A 20,507-nucleotide genomic window follows, 5' to 3' on the forward strand; every position below is an offset into this window, starting at 1 on the left:
TCTGTATTCCCAAAGAATTTGTACAATAGTGTAATGAAAAAGATCTGGAATAAAAAGCAGCTTTTAGATACTATAAATACACCTATTCTGGCTTTTCATGTATTGTAGCTTCTTCCTTTTTTTTTTTTTTTTTTTTTTTTTTTTATAATCTGGCCTTTATTTCATCCCCTTGTAGAACTGATCTATATAATTTTACCATTTGGCAGTATTGTATAATCCAACACTAGATGTAAAACTGTACCCAAATTCAGTAAATGGTTATAATTTTTCTCTGATACTTAAATGTCAATAACAGTAGTTTGAAGTTCAGACCTCAGTCCTCTTCCAGTTCTATTTGATTTTTTTCTCTGTTAATACTGGAAATTGTGAGAATTTGTGGAATAAAAATAAAGCTATTTATAAATACCATAATACTTCATTGGGCAGTTACCAGCATTATTAAATAACTTATAGCACAATCTTGACCCTTGGAGTACAAGTGATAAAGTGGAAAAGGCAGGAAGACAACTTGTACTAACTTTAGGGCTTCCTTTAAGATATCGCTAACTCCATGAATGCAGAGGTCAGCAAGACATTTATAATTACATTGTATTTCTTAATTATTTGTTATCACTAATGTAATATTCCTTCACTTGGCATCTTGTAACTCAAGACTAGGTAAAACTTGCTGGAAAATATTCTTTGGTTTGTTTGTTTTTCAAAACATGCATCAGTGCCAAAGTCTTCAGTGTTATTATTTCAACTTCAAGTGTCAAAATTGTTTCAGCGTGATTGGCTAAACTTCTGAAATTTATCAGCTTTTATTTTGAAATCTTTACTTTTGCGATTGTTACATTTTTTTTTTTTTTTAATCTGGTATTTTCACATTTAAAATTTTTGTCATTTTTCTTATTAACAGTACAACAGGAATTTTCTTTAATCTGTAAAACAAGACCTACTATAAACCAAAGGAAACTTGTCAAGCAGGTTCCTGAGGCTGAAACTCTTCAAGTGGATTCAGTTTTGAGAGTAAGACATGTAAATTCAAATATCTACATGTGATTTCTGTCTTCAAGCTTCTACTACAACAAGCAGAGCTGGAGCTCTAAGTTGACCAGACACTCCAGACATGATTGAGTAGCCTAAACATAGGGATCTAGTAGCAACAAAATCCTGATACAATTCCACACTTTCTGGTTTCACCTCTGATTCTGAACCACAGGCTCTCAACCACACTGTCATCCATCCCAGAAAAGATCTCCATAGCCTGAGACAATCCTTCACACAAAAGGAAACCTCACCCCACTTTGTCTCTTAAGCTCATCTTTCCTAAAGTACTTGTATCCATTCATCATAAATCCCCAGCATGAATTCAATTTTAACAATTTCAAATATTAAGCAAACTTTTGTTTTAGAGCACAACCTAGAATAGGATTTCCCAAGCTTAGTTTGCTCACTTTACCACCATCTTCAAAAGAAAAATTGTCTATCTTGGTGCTGAGGAAAAAAAACACCCCACAGTGAAACCAGCAGCAGCTATTGTCATTTCCATGCTGCAGACATACACGAGGTTTGCCCTAACTTCAACTTCTCCCCCCTGCACGAATAGCAGCAACAACTCCTCTGTATTCTGGAGTGGGCATTAAACCACGAGAGGTGGTAATCATCTATTCAGATACAAAGCAGCCATTCCAGATCTGCTCTGGAACAGAAGCAAGAGCCTTGGTTGACATTATTTTTGGGTTTAATACATTAATTTGAAAAAGAGTAAATGTTTGTAATGATAAGCTTTCCACATCTGGGAGAAAGCCCAAGCTACAATGTTGGTTTTGTCTGTGATCCCAAAGATGAGGAATTTTTTGTTTAGTGTTTCCAATTAAGCAGGGAAAAAAAAAAAAAAGTTTCACACTGAAAACTGGTTCTGTTTGTTTGTTTGTTTGGGTTTTTTTGGTGGGTTTTTTTTCCTATTCTGTTCATGCATAATAGCGTAACATCATCTTGCCCATGCAATTTGGTAGGTAAAACGCGTCAATGCAACTAGCACCTTTGGTAATCTGGTCTCAGCTTGTTGACAGGTTTGGCTGCGAAACATTTAACAAATTTCTACATTAACCCTAAGAATGTGCTGTTCCATTTCCTCTCTCTCATACAGTATCTCCCTTCTCCTCAAGAAGCACGAAGGCTCACAAACACTCCTTTCACTTCTTTTAGATCTTTAATGATAAGATTTTTGTACTGTGCTCTAGAGAAGGGATGATAAATTTAAACAGAAAAATTCCACCTATATTTTCTGTCCTCAGCTCTTTGGCTACGTATTCCAATAGACAACAGTATCATGGGAGAATGAGGGTTTTTTTTCCTTAAGGATTTCACAGCACTTACAAAAAGACATCTTTTTTGCTCTTCAGTTGTTTGGGGTTTTTTTCTCTGAATCAAGAGATATTTTTGCTGACATTATGCTCTTATGAAAGCAAAATTCTAGGGCAAACTTGTAACAGGGAAAGCTCTGTAAATGCAAGTTGGTACTATTTTCTTGTTCTCAATTTTTTAATTCTTTTTTAATTTAATTATAATAAACCAAGATAATTTTTCCTGACATTCAGTTCTCTCTCTTTCCCTACCAGTCTGATGGATGTTATACAGACCAATGTTCTTTCCTACTTCCCTTTCAATTTAGCTGTTTGGGGTTTTTTTAAGGGTTTTTTTTTTTTCCAGCCTGAATATTGATACGGGCTTCAGTGGACACCTTAATTTCTTCTCAAAATTTCTACATGCAGATTTGCAGAGAAGGCAAGGTTTTTTTTCCTCTAGGATTATACAGACAGTGCATTCTTTAGAAGAATGTCTTAAGACGACTGCCATTTTGCTCTGCCAAGCACTCAAAACTGTATTCCTTTTAGAGATTTTTCTCTTCTTCATAGAATAACATTAAGGATTAAAATTCAATCCAAACTGCTTTAAAAGAGACAGCAGGCAGGATTCATTCCTCAAACACGTACAGGTTTTACTGTTCACTGTTGCAGAGGACAGAGGAACAGGAGGGCTGCCTCTATATAAGTTGCATGGTAAATCAGTTAATTTGAAAAGCACAATGTACATAAGGAAATAAAGGAATCTGCACACAAGGGAAACTTCAGTTACTACTAATAGATGATGAAGAAATGTCAGCTAAGTCTTCATAAAAACAGCATTTCTACAGATTAAATTTCAGTTTTGGAGCTAAATCGAGAAAGAGAGTTTGTAGACTTATTTCAGGGAGTTTCTGCAGCATCCAAAGTCTCATGACTAGATGGGTGCATTTTCTCTTATATCTCAAAAAGGAGAAAAAAGGCTAAATATCACAGAAGTTCCAGGAAGATTTAAAAAAAACCCATTCTAACAAAACTTGCCCCTACGGATCAGATTATCTAACACATCCCACTTTTAGATCTTGCACACACATGTGCTTTTGAGCCAGAAAAAAAAAAGATACACAGAATTCTCGAAAGTTTGTCTGAACATGACAAATGAGTATTTCTTGGGAAAAGGAGAAGGAAAATAGTGTCAATCTCACCAATTTTATTGTCCCAAGCACTGGAAATGTGGGGAGAGGGGATAAAAAAACAGTGCAGAATGATGAGCTGAAGGTCAAGGAATAAAAAGCCTAAAGAGGCAAGGAAAAGAAGGCACACAAATGCAGGCTGAAAACAGACTGGAAGGGGGAACTAGGATAAGGCACATGGACCCAGAAATTAGTATTAAAACCAGCATAACAAATAAATGAATGTGAGCTCTAAATTTTACTGGAACCTAATTTTACTTAAAGCAGAGGAATGGTAAGAATTCGGAAATAGCTGCAAACCCACTAAAACCACATAAAAGTCTCATTCCACAGAGTTCTGGTATGCACGGGGGATGAAGGCAACAGGTTACTAGTTACACCATCTCAAATACTAGAAACTGACAGCTGTGTGACAACTGCGTAGGTATCCATATGGTGTTATATGATGAATTTTGCGTTTGAGAAGTCTGGAAAATTATGTGCAGAAAAGTAAGTTTATATATAAGGATGGCATTATTTGAAAAAGTAGCATTCTTTTATTAGAACTACTGGTGCACACAAAAGAAACTGAAACCCTTTTCCAGGTCTAAAATAGAAACAGCAATCTCTAAAGCTAAATTTAAACTGAGAACAAGTATATTCTGTGTTTAAAAAACTCAATAAATCCACAGAAACCCTCAAATATTTCCTACGATTGAGTCCATCTCATTTAGTTATAGCCAACTAAGAGTTATATATCCAATGTGCATTGTCAAGGCTTTCCCCACAGCTAGTAAAAGCAGGGCAAGGACAGAAGATTCAGCCAGAAGGTTACTGATTTTTAATCATTTCCAGAAGGTAAGAACTGCTTTTTGGATGTTGGACTCTCTCAATTTATATAAACTAGAGAGATTGATTACGCAAGACCTACACACTGAAACAGTGGGTGAAATTAATTCCACCCAAATTACTCGACTTTGCAACCCTTCTGTCTGGTTTTGGGGTTTTTTTGGTTTTTTGTCACGTATGCACAAACTTATATGCAAACGTGGTTTTAAGGTACATTTCAGAAATAGTTATCAACACTAGTAACTTCAGAGATATTACCTTCTCTGTATCAGTATTTTTTGAGTTCTGTCACTAAATTAACACCTCAGTCCACTGGATTGTGTTTGCAATACGTATGCTAGAAACACAAATACAGTCTTCCCAAGTGTGCTACTGAAGTAAGATCCTCTACATTGCCAACGTAACTGTGCAGCATCAATTCTCACATCCCACAAAGCAATCTGGCATAGCTAGCAATAAGACCAGAATTTCTGAAGCTCATCTTTCTTCTTTAGCCTGCACATTAGAGAACATGTTCTCTGGTGACTATCTTCATAAAGCTATACATATCTCTGCTATAAGCTTTGCATTTTCTTTCCCTGGTATAACTGAAGGTACTACCTGGATCAATAAAGCTTTAAATAACTTACAAACAGTGCCTCATTAGAAATAGCTCCTTTCCTTATGCAAAGCTCTCAGGAGAATGTTTCAGACAAGATCTTTGAGTAAGAGCACAAAGGTTAACATGAGAGGCTGTCATAAGAAAAATATGTATTTAGAATGTGTGTTATACATTGATCTCCTACAGCTATATTTCTCTCAGTTTCAAGGCACTTTAAAGACTCATTTATAAAGAAGTAGGGAAAAAAAACCAAAAAAAACACACCAGCAGCTTTAGGGTTCTTTGCGCAGTAAAGGTTTCAAATTTTTACTTAATAAAATTTCTCATTTATATTTAATAATACTACTATTACTTCAGATATTATTAAGGGGATACAAAAAAATTTTAAGATTACTGAAAAAAATCCAAAAGCTAAAACTGTATAAGTAAGCTTGGATCTTCATCACAGTACTTAGTCTAAACTAGGTGCAGATATGAAAAACAAAGTTTCTTCAGAGGAAGGTTGCCTTCTGTCCTTTGTAAACTGATACAGCAGCAAAGGTACAGAGTATAAACAATAGTTCTAACAGCAGTCTCTTGACAAGCACTTGTATTTGAGTGTACTAAACCTGACTTGGTTTCATTACAACACGATTCTGGATGTGAGGTTTTTTTAATTTTTACTTAAAGCAACATTACAATTTAAGATATATAGACAAAGCTCTGAGTATGATGAGTAATATAAAAGAACATTAACAACTGAATCATTAATTACTGTAAAGCCAGTGCAAATCCTCATTAAAAAAAAAATTAAAAAAAATCAGTCTTCCTCACACATCTTTCATTCAGGTAGCCCAGTCTGAACAGTCAACTGTCACCACCTCCTCAAAAAGATAAAGGTAGCCTTGTAGAATGTTATTTGTTCACCCACCCTAATCCAAAAATCCAAACAAATCCATGGACAAAAGATCCCTGGACCTAATTCTACCCATACTTTTGTCTTTCCAGTGATCTATTCTTTACAAGAAATAATTTAATTTCTAGGCAGATATTTTCACAAAAGGCATGATCTCCCACTGAAAGACTCCAGGACTTACTGTTTCCTAGAACTATCAAAATTGACTTCTTTTTTTTTTTTTTTTAATAGCTCAGAAGTGGCAAAAATTGCTTTCTTTCATGCAAACATGTTCAGGGAAAAAGCACAAGATGCTTTGGCAACCAGGATAATTTTTCAGAAAGTTCCTGAAACACGATTTTTAGATAAACAGATGACTGAAAGCTGAGAAAATATAATCATGAGACTTCAGTTGTAAAGTTTCTATTCAGATTTTGATTAAAGACTTTTATACTTCTGCTGAATACTTTGATAAAACAACAGAATCATTACCATTCATATTTTATATTGAGGGACAAATGTTCAGTTTTCATATTCATGAAAATAAAAAGGACTCGCATAACAGTTTGCTAAACTGTTTATATGCTAGTACATATAAAAATCTGCAAGAGGCAACAGAAGGAATGGGTTAGTATCAGTTTCTAAAACTAACCAAAAAAGACCACTTGCCGTAACCCATCATCTAAACAAGCATATGTATGTGTGTGTGTGTGTGTGTGTGTCTCTCTGTGTGCGTGTGTGTGTACACACTTGTGCTTGGCTCTCTACGCAGAATCATAGGATCGTTTGGGTTGGAAGGGGCCTTAAAGATCACCTAGTTATAAACCCCTGCCATATGCATTAGAAACCAAAAGGATGTTGGTTAAACAACAAAAGAAAATCTTCAGTAACATAAATTAAAAACTACCAACTTCATTGAGAACCGTAGTGAAGAGAAAGTGAAAAATATTACAGACAGGCTGATCTTGTTGATTTGCTTCACTGATACTAACAGCATCTGAGAGATCTGGTTTGCAGTCTCTATTTTATGTAATCTGGGGAAAATGGATGAAGAGGCCATTATCTCTCTTAGTTTCTAAATAGAATTTCCTATTTTTATTTATATATATATTAATTAAACTTGGTAGAGACCATGGCATAGATGTTGTTTGCCATCTCTTAAGCCTTCCTAAAGGTCACTAGTGAAGTTCCTACTGATTCTCTTTTGCTCCCCAAACAGTTCCAAATTCCTTACCGCTACAGCAACGTTTATAACAGTGGAAGCATGAAAGACAAAATTAGAGCAGGTTCAGAGCCCAGGCAGCAATTCCACTAGATACTATCTTGTATACACATCTTAACATCATTCTCCACTAGCTTATATTTTTTTTTCTTTTTTTTCCTTTTTTTTGGGGGGGGGGGTGGGGGGGTGGGGGGGAGATAATGCACCACTTGGATTGATTACAATCTCACACACAGTCACAGGAAATTTGATCCTGCAGAAGCAGCAGCTAGTCAGCTTTACTCTGCAGATGGCATTGCCTGTAACATATTTCTGTGCATAAACATGGCATTACTACACCTCTGTTGAAAATGTTAATTGATTTCAAGAAGATAGCTTGCCTCATGGTCAAGATGTGTACTGTCAAAAGAAGAGGTAGTGTAACCAGCCAATCACATTTTTTTGGTCCTATAGAATTTAATCTTTCTACACCTCAGTGCATGATTACACTTACAAATGTCACCTACCTCTCTCATACTTGAAAACCTCATAGTTACTAAAAAAAGTCTCTCGAAAGCCAAAAGGAAAATGGATAATAACAGTAACCTTATTCAGCCAAGGTTAAGTCTAAGAAAACCACAATTTTCACCACACTGGAATCTGTGGTAATCTGCTGTTATTAGAACTCTATATAAAAATATGCCTCATAACAGATATGGAAAGGAGTTCTTCTCAACACCATAAAGACTGTTCATGGACTGAAAGATTAGGAGATACAGCAGCACCCAAACTAAGCTTTCTTTCTCTCAAAACATTTTATGGTCAACTGATACTTAGTTGCTCAATAAGGCAGCACACTTTTATACAAAGAATTAAGAACAGAATAAGAGAACATGCACATTTGTACACCTTGTTTCTTCTGCAGAAGTATGTAACAGATCAGGCTAAGTATGAAAAGTATGAATAGGATATTAGGACAGACATTGAGAGAGTACGCACACAAGCTTGCACAAGCATAAGAAGAAACTGCACAAAAAGGTTTCAAGAATAATAATTATTGATAATGGAGAAAACTGTTCCCAGGATGGTGCTTCAATAGTAAAATTGAGTAAAACATTATGTGAAACCCAGAAGCTTGCAGCACAGCTGACTCACAAGCAGATCCTGCACCCTAACAACAGCAGGACAGCTTCAAGGTTGAGGCTTATAACATATACCAGCCTCTCTTCTGTTAGCTCATCATGGGAACAGATTCTAGGCATACAATTCAAACAAGTTCCGAACAAGAATAACAGAATCATGGAAGTTGAAGCAAGCAAGATTGAGGCTAAGGCCAATCCCATAGCAACGGACAACTAAGCATAAAATATATACAAAAGATGTAAGAACTAGTTTGCTGTCACCATCGAAAGAAACCCCAGAGATGTAATGGGACTTGACAGCTACTTGCACTCATCCTCCACCCTGCACATTGATACTGCTCAAATTAGATACTGGCCATGTGGGCACACACCTACACCTTTATACTTCTAAGAGTATGTGTATAAGTGTACAAGTAAATAAAATCATGAAAGAATGGGGAAAATTCATTCTACCTCAGCATCCTGCAAGTATTCACTTTTCCCTTCTGTAAGATTTACACTGAATTTTGTTATACTAACCTTTCTATACTGTGGTTCTCTACAGAAATTAGCGTTCACATAGATGAATAAATGGAAGATGCTTTATCAAAGTTTTAAGGAGCAAGCAGCTATAAACCTGAGAGCAATGCTGGCATATGTGTTTCCAACAGAGCATTACCTGTGCTATTCAGGCACAAATCCTCACTTTGCTACACATCTGGAAAAATGGTAACAGAATTCCATAATGTGGGTGATTTTTCACAATGGGCAAAGTTAAGCCATTACATTAAAGGGTTAGGATTTAAAAGGACTTGCATGAAGATTGGTCTGATTTAGCAATCTAAGCTAAAATAAATCAGAAATAATACAATAAAAAAGCAAATACTTTACAAATCCAGAGGGTGTTTTGGTTTTCCTATGAAACTGGCAATTGGACTGCTCTTTACCAAAAGCAAGCAGCAGACTCATCAAAGCTTTATTGTCCAGGTGCAGCTAAGTATAGCAAACCAGAAGCATGTGTTCTGGAGAGTTTCATAATTGCAATACATGTATAAGGGACACTTAGCATAAAGAATGCTTCCAGTTCTGTGCAAACCTGCAACAACAGCTAGCATCGCAGAAAGACTGAACACCATGCAATCTTAACAAAACAGCTTCTGTTCTAGAGCTCAGCTGGCCTCCCACCGTATCCAAAAGTTCTTGATAGCTATTCTGTGACGCCAGGCCTGTCTAGTCCTGTTTAGCTGAGATCAAACACTACATACACTAAGTGCCGTTATTAAGTTCTTTGCATGAAATTTTATATTTGTACACATCAGATGAAATGTTATAAATGGAAACTACTTTCCTTTTTTCTCTGTTTATTGCTATCCAGGCTTTGAATGAGAAGTAAACACCACTGCACCTGAAGTTACACATTCCAGAATTTTTTGTTCAAAGAGAATAGAAAATTTTCTATATTTTCAGGAGGATATTCCACCAATTAGGAGTTACACAGAACTGAGCAATCATGGAAAATTAAATTACTTTAACAAGAACATTCAGAAGGACAACTTACTATTTAAAAAGGCACTGTACTACTTACTGATGAAAAAAATACATGTGCCAAGAAGAGCCTATAGCTTTCAGATAAAGTGAAAAGCTAGGAAAGTTTTTACTATTGTTGTCAATATTTTCCCTACACTGTCAAGTATTCATTTCCCAGGACTTCTGGCTTAAAACAAAAAGGCTTTAAATTCACACACACACACACACACACACACACACACACACAAGTTAATGTAATTTGCATATTCAAGACACTTTAGCATACTAACATTTTAGATTAACTTGACTTCTACAAACAATTTTGAAAGCCACCCAGATCCATTTTTTACCATGGTACATTTAATAATCTACATTAACGTTCTTCTCAAACACTGAATTATGCTCTATTTTACTGGCCTTTATTTAAACACATGGAGCATCCAGAGATCCGTGATTAACCTAGTGCTCTTAGAGCTGCTCACATGTCCTACAAAAGTTTAAGAAGTCTACAAGAATTCCCTGCAGGAAAACAATTAGTCTAAAATTTAGAAATACAATTATGCTACACAGTAATTTGCAATTTGATGACAAGACTAGACTGTAATCCAATATTCAAGCAAGATCATACTACTACAGATGTAGTCCTATTATTAGCCATATGTTGTTCCTTCTCCCATATACTAATTTGCATTCCCTAGCCTGCACCACTACTTTCCTAATGACCCAAGACCCTACATGAGGTCTCAAATCTTCATCTAAGTCAATTTCTTCTGCTGCTGCTTCTAAGGAACACTGCAGTCATGTTCTTAAAGTTTAATTTTCAGCATAACATTTTCAACTTTTTGCAAGAAAGACTCATTTATATGGATAGTCTTGCTCTGCGTGCTCATCACATCTACAGTTAAAAATAAGGTTTCACTTACAAGTGCATTAGAATGAGATAGAGCACTACAAGCTGTTTGCAATTAAGAGCCATTAGGGAAAGCCACAAAACACACTGCTGCAGGTCTGAATACAATTCCTCTATTACTACAAGTGTAATGATATATAATCCCTTTGCAGATGGGAGCATGAAGCAACTACTAAGGAGTGTGTCTATTTATTTATTTATTTCCAATGAAAAGCGTTATTTGCGGCAGAAGCAGTAACCTTTCACTTAGTCAAACCAGTACCAATAGCAGGAATTCATGTAACATATGTAAAACACGATCAGAAAGACACACAATTTCTTTAAGAAACAAAGTGTGACAGACGTCTGGTTAATCTAGAGCCATTAGTGTGAAACTAGAAAAAGCTGCGTGACTAAAAGAAATACTGATCTGAAACACTGTGACTGTAACAAATTACTTATCTTTGACTTAATTCAAATTGAAAGCCACCAGTAACACATTTCCTATAACCTTCCCAAGGTGAGATGAAATACTCCTGTTATTTTTAACTCAGGCTTCTATGCCTCCTTCAGCTACCTTCATTACTGGAGTATAAGAGTGATCACCTGATTCTCTCCCTCCCCCTTCATGTTTTGAAGATCTGCAGCATCAGGTTTTTGCATCCCAGCTTTGTATTGCATGAAATTCCATTGCCCCATGTTATAATCGCCAAGTGAACTTAAGCCATCCTAATTTGTGGCACTGAAAGTAACACCCTCATATTGTACTGCTTTAAATTCAACACAGCTGAAAAAAATAAATATCTTGGTATCTTTCCACAACATTTTAGTTTCTCCCCTCTGAAAAGCTCTCTCATCTTTCACCTGCACCTTCTATTTGTAAATTAGCCTTTGGGGAGAAGAGAGGGAGGGGATGCCAGTTTTGAATGCTGAATACTGCCCACATTTGAGAAGGGTTCATAACATGTCAAGTACACAGAAGGAGGTAGGGGAATGGAGTATCCTACAAGGGACCTTTCATATAGCAGTCTGGATTGTCATAAAAGACTCAGGGAAACACCACAACTACAGATTTCAAAGCAACACTACTCAAAACCCTCGGCTGCAGGACAAACTACGGACAGACCAATGTAAGTAATAAATGCATTACGTTTAATGCATTTCTTTTTGTGACTGCTTTGTACAGCCTGGCCAGGTCCTGTTAAAGAAATCATTGTATGTGATTGAAAAAGACAGCAAGGGTTCACATAAGAACAAATTTAAAATTCTTTGAAATAAAGCATACTTTGTCAATCTATAGCAGAAATAACATAGAAGACAACATAATCTAACAAAAGCAATCAAATGGAGACCTGGGACTACCTTACTTTAACCTCTCATCCTACACAGCCTTAAAACTATGAAAACCAAATGTTTACTTCAGTTAATCCTAGAACTCAGGCTTTTAGGAAATTGGAACAACACCAACCAGAGATCTGATTTTTTTTTTCCTCCCCCACTGGAGCAGGTAAATAATTTTAGAGTTTGATAGCTTTCTCAAAATTAGTGCTTTAATGGGTTTTATTATTTTATGAAACAACTCTTTTTAAAAAATTGCGGAGAGAGAATAAGACTTTGAGGAAAATACATAAAAGGCAGTAATCAGAGAATATTATAGCCAACCTTGAGGATGGGAGGTGAGGAAAGACCAAAGAGTCAGCTATCTTCCCAACCTGTGTGATCTCAGCAACTTAATTTCTACCCTCCGTTCCACACAACTATCTGATCTTTTGAGCAATAACCATACACATATGAATCTTCCACTTTAATCTAAATCAGGACTTCGCTGATATTTAAAACGCTTTAATACAATGCTAATCTGATTGTTTCCCCCTACTACAGGGAACTGAGAGGACTACGGAAGAGACCCGGGTTCATGTACAGACAAAATGTCACACTGCATAAATGAATAACGAAAGCTTTAGAAATTTCCAGTACCACATTAGCATCCACCCTGCATAGCAAGCAGTTACAGTTCATTACTGTATGTCATTTACCTATACATATAGGAAAGTGATAACTGAAGCGAATTAGCACTAATTTAGCTTACCTCACACTGCCACACTCAAGGGAATGCCACGGAAGCACAGTATAGAAGCCCATGAAAGAAATACTATACATCTAATATTTCAAATGAGAATTCTGTAAGGAACTCAAAAGGTTATTCATTGCCTAATGATGAAGTTAAAGCAAATGGTTATTAAAGAGTTAATACGATTTTCAGCACTACAGCTTGCCCAATAGCTCTATTTTCCTCACATAATACTCAAGACAAATTTCAACTCTGACTACTGCAAACATTTACTACTGGCACACTATCTACTTCAGAAGCTCAGTAAAGGTCTCATGTTCACTGTATGTATTTCACACAAGTTTTGGCACAAAAACACACCAGTGAGTGGGTGTTTTAGCCTTAGGAACAACAGCATTAAGTGCAATAATCCTCCCTAGGTAAGCTGCCATTACTGAGAGAAAACAGTATGCTGCACAGAGATTTGCTCTCAGCCATGATTAAAAACAAAAATCTTGCCCAAACACATTTGATTAGAAGACAAAATTAGCAATGCTGGTTTTAATTACATACATAAATCAAAGAAAGATCAGCAAAAAATTTGAGGACGTAACCAAATAGAGACAGCAACAAGATAGCAATAGTAACAATGAGAGAATATGTGACTTCTAAGACATTAATCAGTAGGATTTGGCACTGTACTTTTAACCTGGTTTTAGGTGAAAGGATAGTTATATGTAAATTGATGGTATGTAAAAACAAAAGCATAAGGACAGAGTATTTTACACAGTATACAGAAATATCAGTTAATGCTTTAAACAGTATGCACAGGCAAGTAGAAAACTTAAAGTACAGATGGCTTTAGGCACAGGATAAAGTAATGAAAAAAAAATACACTGCTGGCGTAATCTGTGCTAGAATATTCTGGTGATAATGACTTCCCAGTAGAACTGTACCAATTAGAGACACTGAATACTTTGGGGAGTATCACAACATGCCTGCCCTGTTCTTCATCTGTTGTTTACCTCTAACAAAGTCACTTTTAAGGTACTGAGCTAGCTGAACTCATCTGATGCAAAATGACCATTCTGGTGTATATCAGGGTAGTAGATAGGAAAATGTCTGTGCATGACTCAGCTTTACTCTGAAATGTTAAAACTAATTGCTTAAAATGCTCCTAACATAATTCAATTTTTGCCGGAAGGTTCTAACCTGAAATTCAATTGTATAGAAAGAAATACAAATATTTAATGTATGCTTTCCCTGAATTGAATGACTTGACGCATAACGCTAAATGCTCAGCATCATCATCTTCTATTGCTTACCACTGCAGTCTGTTTTCCACAACTCTTAACAGCAGTACTTTCATATTTACCTTCAGATTAGTCATTAAAATGTTCAATAGCAGTACTGTACCAAGTAGCTATCTACTTGTCAAAAGCAGACAGAAATAACTCTCCTTACATTATTACAAAGTGTTTAGTGAAATACAAACACCAAGAACCAGAAACTTCTGAATCAGCACAGCTAGTATTCTGGGGTTCAAGCACCAGACAGTGCTAGTTTATTCTCTAGCTGAGCAGTCAAAGCCAAAATCTGAAATCAGCTCATACTACGTTCACCATACGAAAGATATTAACATTGAGTGGAAAAAATGCAGGCAGCAATATGTGCTTATTTTGGGAACTCAGATTTTTCATGTACTCATCATTTCATTTCTCAGTCATCCAAACAGGAACTACTGTCAAATCAATCAAATCCAAAGTATAAGGGAAAAAAATAAAAATAAAAAAATAAAAGAACTATATCAATTTCAGGAAGAAGTTGAAGATAAACTGAAATGAAGACTTAATTCTTCAGTCCAAGCACTTGGCTTAAGACAAGCTGGAGAGTTAAGAAACTTTAAAAGCTAGATCTAAAGCAAGAACATCTGAAAGCACAGCATACTGAAGATAAACACTATTACAAACAATTACACTTACCTTTTAATTTTGACACGTAAGAGAAACTCATAAACATAAGAAGGGTTAAACATTTAACATTTAAGAGTTAAGCAACAACACTAAAAGAAGGGTCTCTAGGGACCCAGTGAGAACAGTAAGACAATCTTAATAACATCAGCAGATACAGGAGTTGTTAGAATCACTTCTCCATTTCCCAGGCAAATTTGGAACCATGTTTTTATAACACCAGGCAGACCACAAATTTTCTATGAGTATGAAGCTCCCATTCCCTCTTTGAAAGCAACACAATCAGGTCCCAGATGCCTGTACACGAAACGCAACTGTAACAAGAAACAAACAGGAGGAACTAGGTGCCAGTGCACAGCTATAGAAATATGCATTGTCTGAACTACCTGTCATCCTAGATGATGAAATCCCTCAACAGGATTACAAAAAATGTGCTTGTATGACCACAGCACTGCCATGAACTCAGGATATTCTGAGAAGGAAGAGCTAAGAAGGCAAGGAGATTCTTGCAAATGAAAAGGAAGCTTGCAGGCATGGCCTTTTCTTAGAAATAAGTAAGAAACAAGTCTAGGTTTTGCATGAAGGTTAGAAGACACAACAACCCAGGTGGCATCAGGGTGAGAGCTTGCTTCAAAGCACCTGATCAAGACAGCAAAATAGATAAATAGATAATAAAGATAAAAAATAAAGTCTAGTTTTTACAGAGGACTTGGAGCACTTCAACATCTGCTGCAATGACAATACAGCATGGTGGAGACAGAAGATATTTTGGAAAATGCAGAAGGCATTTTCACAAAACTGACCAATGAACTGATAGGAATGTGAAGGTAGCTGCCAAACTAAGAGGCAGTGACAATGTTTAGTCACCCTGATCATAAAGACCATCATGCATCAAGGAGTTAGTGATCCACATAGAGTTCCCCTAAGGAGGCACAGGCCTATGCTGCACAAACGCCTTGGCTGCAGGACAAACTCTGCCAGCTCTTGCAACAGAGCAGCCAGCAGGTTGCTCCCGCTCAGCAACCACTATTACATCACCTGTAATGTAAGGCCTTGCCTTTGATCTAAAAGCACAGGAAGAAGTCCACACATGAACATCCATTTTGTTTAACAGTAGAAATGATTAATAGAGTTTTCTTGTAAGAAAATCCTGTAATAGCTTGAATAATGAAATACACAGTGTCAAAGTATACCAAATGTTCTGCCTGTATATTGCGTCAAAGTATACTGAAACATTTACAGGAACTTTCAGCTTAAGTTTTGCCTCTAGGCTTCTTTCTTCAGTGTGCCTGTCTTTGGACACCTATGGCTTTCCTACAGCATCTTCCTATAATTTTATTGATTTTCAGTCACAATGTTGTCCTATTAGCTTTGTATCCAGTGCCAGCATCCTAATACTTGTGCCTAAGTCTCTATTAGCAAAGGATAACTGCATGAAGCCACAAGCCCAAGTTGCAAAGTAAAGGGGATAGTGGTTTTATTTAAAGGCAAATATTTGATAAGTCTTAAACATAAGCAAAAATTCTTTTCCTCAGCCATAATGTCTGACACTGCTGAACCGTTCAAGTGGCTCCTATTTTCAGTAAACAGCCAAGATCCAGTAAATAAGCCAAGAAAACCTATTTTAATAGTTTGGGAGTATAAAAATGTATTTCCAGTATTATCAAACACAATGTACTCCAGTATATTTCCTTATGAAAAGTCCTCTCTTTAAAAGAAGGGGAAAAAAAAAGCTTTTCAGAACAGCAGTTCTGCTTTATCAGTATTATTCGGATTAAATTCACATCAGAAAATAAAAAAAAAGAAAAAAAATCCAAAACCAACAAACAAAATCACCAAATAAACCCCAAAACATCTGATAAACCAGGAAAAGTAATCTTTATGCTCAAACCACAATTAGCAATAAGGGATTTGCAATAAAAACATTAAAACATGCTTTATAATAATGTAAACACAGTCATTTAGAGGAGCTACTTCAGCTTTTCTGATAACATTCTCTTAGCAAAATAAAAGCACATAATAATGACAAGGTATTTGTTCCTTATGCCAGTCTCTCCAATTTAAATCCATATACACATGCCTATGAAACTCACTGGGGCATAGAGATATATTTATTGAAACACTAGGGATTACACATTGCAATTGTTGCAATTAGGGGCAAGCTCCACATTTCACACAAAATTTACCCTCTCCCCAATAAAATGGAGATAAATTGACTTACAAGAGCTGAGAATTTGATCCTGGCATGTTCCCACTGTTTATGAATATAAATACTTCTATATTTAAATTCTTAGACATAATTACTAGCTTGGCACAAAATGAAAATTAGCACATGCTGAGGGAACATGACCAAGGCTGGTGTGGTATATATCATACATACATTAAAAATACTGCAGCATTCTCTTGTTTTTATGCTGCTTCTGAACTTCTTATGTGGTGCCAAATAGACTTCCTATGTAATGTACTCAATGTTCAATTGTGCTACCTGCAGGCAAATCATGTGGAACAATTTCTTACTTTCTTCATCCATACTAAAAAAGGTATGGCCATCAGCAGCCAAACAGTAAAAAAAAACCTCAACCAAACCACAACAACCAAAGCCAAACCAAGCCACATACCCTTGCATTTCAAGGTAATTCTGTTAAAACTTCATGAAAGTTAAGTTAATTCAATCTTTGTTTTCCTATAAAAGTAGGGAAGTTATATTAAAAAGACAGTTCTTGATCAAGGAGAACAACCACATATACCGTCTTGCAATAGGGTTTTTTCCTCCTTCGTATACAAGTAACTTTTCTTAATGAACAATTTTTTTTATTATGGTTTGGGAGAAATTCCCATTTTGTGCCAATTAGTGACTGTTTTTAAGCCTCACGTAAACTCCACCCCTTTAGTTTATAACACCTTTGATCTCACAGGAATTAGAATCTTCTCCCCTTTTTTTCTTCTCTGTCCTTCCCCATTAGAAAGGTGTTTCTTTACAATTTTACAACTTCTACCATGTTCATTCTAGTCAATGATTAATATCATAGCCTTAAAATTTCTGTCTATAATTTAGACCTTTTCTGTCTTAAGGTAGCAAAAATCTGTAAAAAACAGGCAGCACCTTTCCACATCTTCAAGCTCCAATACATACTGTTCCTCCAACTTTACAGCCACTTTTCCTCCATATTTAAAAGGAATAAGCCAAGTAAAAATTAATAAAATGCATCAAAATTGTAGGAACCAGGAAAGAATTCTATTTACTATGATGCCTACAATTAAACATAAACTAAATTCTTGTGGCAATTATTAAATGTTCTTTTAACAAACCTTGCCTAAATAGGCAACAAGCAGGACATGCCTGCTCTGAATCTATGCAGCAACTTGCAAAAGAACTGGGAACAGGTCCCTCTCAACATATTTTCCAAGGCATACAAGGAAAAAGTTAAGATGACAAACAGCGGGTGAAGGATGGGTAAAAAAGATGCATGTCAAAGTTTAACTTCTAGATAGTTTTGTGGGGGTTTTTTTTGCAAAACAGATAGCCCCTAAAGTCATCTGCTTCTAGACATTGGGTGCAGCTTGTTTTAAGTAAGTGAGAATCATAAATCTGTGAGTTTAAAATACCAACATACCTTGCCTTTTCTTCAGATCTCCAAATACTGGAAACCCTAGGTCTTAGTAAATCCACTTGCTAGCAGCTTTAACAATTACAACTTTGTTTTAGAACTTCAATACAGTTGGATCAATTAATTTTCAAGCTAAGGAAAAAAAATTGTGTGACTACCTAAAAGTTTAGATCCTTGCATAGGATATAGGAAGAAACACCTCCCTGTGCTAAAGGAAAGCCTTTCCTTTCTAGTCGCCTGGTATACTGTAAGGTATTCTTATAGGAACTGACAACAGGCTACCCTGGCATTACACAATGCTTGTAGAGTTCTAAACTCTTTCAGATGAGGCCATGACTAAAGACATGCAGACGTGAAATTTCACTCAGCAACACAGGAAATCCTAGAAATTTCTGAAGTCTCCATGAGGTTACCTTCCATAAAGAGAGCTGCCTAATATAAACTGTATTGTTACTACCAAGGTGCTTTCAAACTATTCACCCTGAATCATAATTCTGTAACTATATACCAAATATACTAAATACTAAATACCAAAGCCATTCTATTGAGTGTTACAGTCTCCCTGAAGCCTGACAAGGCTCCAACTTGAGATAGGATCTTTCCAAGCCCTCTTTTTTTCCCCCTTCTTTAACTTTAAGTCAATATAATAGCGTAAGCCGCTCCAAATACATACATCCTCTGTGGAAGTCGTTCTGTGTACGTGCTAAAAGCCACTGCAGGAAGATAGACCTGCTGCACTGTGATAACTTCTTTCTAGTAAAAGGCATGAGCTACATAAAAAAACCCCAGACACCAAAAACAAACAACCCCCCCCAACTGTTCCTGGATCACTATACATGAATAATTCTACGATTCTCGAAAGTTTTGCTTCACAGAAGTAGATGTTATTTTGTTATATGACTATATTGCTGCTCCAAAGACAGCAAAGTAGTTCATGTCAGTTCCTTGCTGATGAGCAGCAAGTTCAGATTTATCCAACTTACACAGTAGTTAAAATAGTGTAGACGAGTTGCCAGATGTCATTTTGTCTGAAACAGTTTTTTCTTTTTACTACTTCTTTCAAATTAAAATCAACTAGCATAGAAGTCAGTGCTTTCGTAAGGCACTTTCATTGTCTAACAGCTGCAGAAATTCCATATGGATCCCATTCTGTTCCCCTGCCCCAAGACAGGTAAGTGGTTATACAGCAGTATTTAGCAATTAATTTGACATTCTAATTGAGACTGCTTGAGCATAAATGGCATTCCAAAACAACTTTTTTTTTTTTTTAAGAAATCTTATACATAATAATATCTCAGTTCTCATCACAAGACATTGTCACCAAATACCAGCATTTAACTTAAAGCAATTTACTTACCTTGTGTCTGCATTTAAGTACAACGCCATAGGCACCTGAAACAAAGAAGAAAAGAGATAAACCATCTCAAAGCAGAAAATAAAAAAGTGGCAAGATAAAACAGCCTTCAGTCACCTTTTGGTTACAGAAATAATACTGTTCCATTATTCATTATCTAGAACTTGCACAGATACTGTACTGAAGTTATGCATACTGAAACAATTTTATAAAAATTGCTTGAAAGTAAATTTCAAAATGCCGAAAATACTTCCTTTAAATATACTTGCAGAGCAGTTTGATAACCTGCATGTCCCAGTATCATTAAAAAGAAATTAATATAGTAAACTTAAACTAAAAAAAAAAAAAAAAGAAAAAAAAAAACAACAAAAAACCCACACCACACCACAGTCCCATTTCTCTTCCTTTTCTTTTATCTTCCAAACTTCTCCTTCCATCTAAGAATAGAATTAGAAGGAACTATAGGGAATAAACTGATGTTTCTTAAAATCTGAATACAGCAGTATTTTGCACATGAAAACTGATTACCATCAAGACAACTAAGTCAAGCCTATATAAAATCCTAATTCATTTTTTATTAAGATACTACTTACCTTCACCTACAACCCCAAGGATCTCAAATTTATTCATCACATTACCAATGTTAGGAATCTTCATCAAGACAAACTCCTCTTACAGTGGGAGCCACAAAACATGGCACAACAGGGAACGTCCAAAGATTTTGCAAGAGGCAATTGTGACAAGGCTGTTGTGAAAAAAAATTCCACCTTGATCAACCAGACTTCTCAGAATCCTTTCTTAATTTCTAGGCAGTCAGTGTCTTCCTGGGGAAAGAAGAGAAAAGAATGTAATTAGTGCTTCAGTTTATTTCACACCAATATTGTCTAACAATTTTAACAGACTATTAATTTACTTCTAAGTTGAAGAACGCTTAGCAGCAGTAAAATGGACAGAACCTATTGAG

The 20,507-nt window shown here is 35.9% G+C and overlaps 1 protein-coding gene across 2 annotated transcripts in view; it reads right to left on the reverse strand.

Moving 5' to 3' along the window:
• The window catches only part of CDKL5 (cyclin dependent kinase like 5), a gene marked incomplete at its 3' end in the record, with an annotated part of 76,818 nt that extends 56,530 nt beyond the window's left edge, over positions 1-20,288 (reverse strand). For both annotated transcript variants that reach the window (XM_080613808.1, XM_080613807.1), the window contains exons 1-2: positions 20,137-20,288; positions 19,547-19,581 (exon numbers count right to left, since the gene is read on the reverse strand). In XM_080613808.1, the coding sequence (XP_080469934.1) occupies positions 19,547-19,581; positions 20,137-20,200 (99 nt within the window). In that variant the 5' untranslated portion in view covers positions 20,201-20,288. The remainder of the gene's footprint in view (positions 1-19,546; positions 19,582-20,136) is intronic.
• Between the last annotated feature and the right edge of the window lie 219 nt (positions 20,289-20,507).

The sequence above is a fragment of the Psittacula echo genome, assembly GCF_963264785.1.
Source record: "Psittacula echo genome assembly, chromosome: 3".
Lineage (NCBI taxonomy): Eukaryota > Metazoa > Chordata > Aves > Psittaciformes > Psittacidae > Psittacula > Psittacula echo.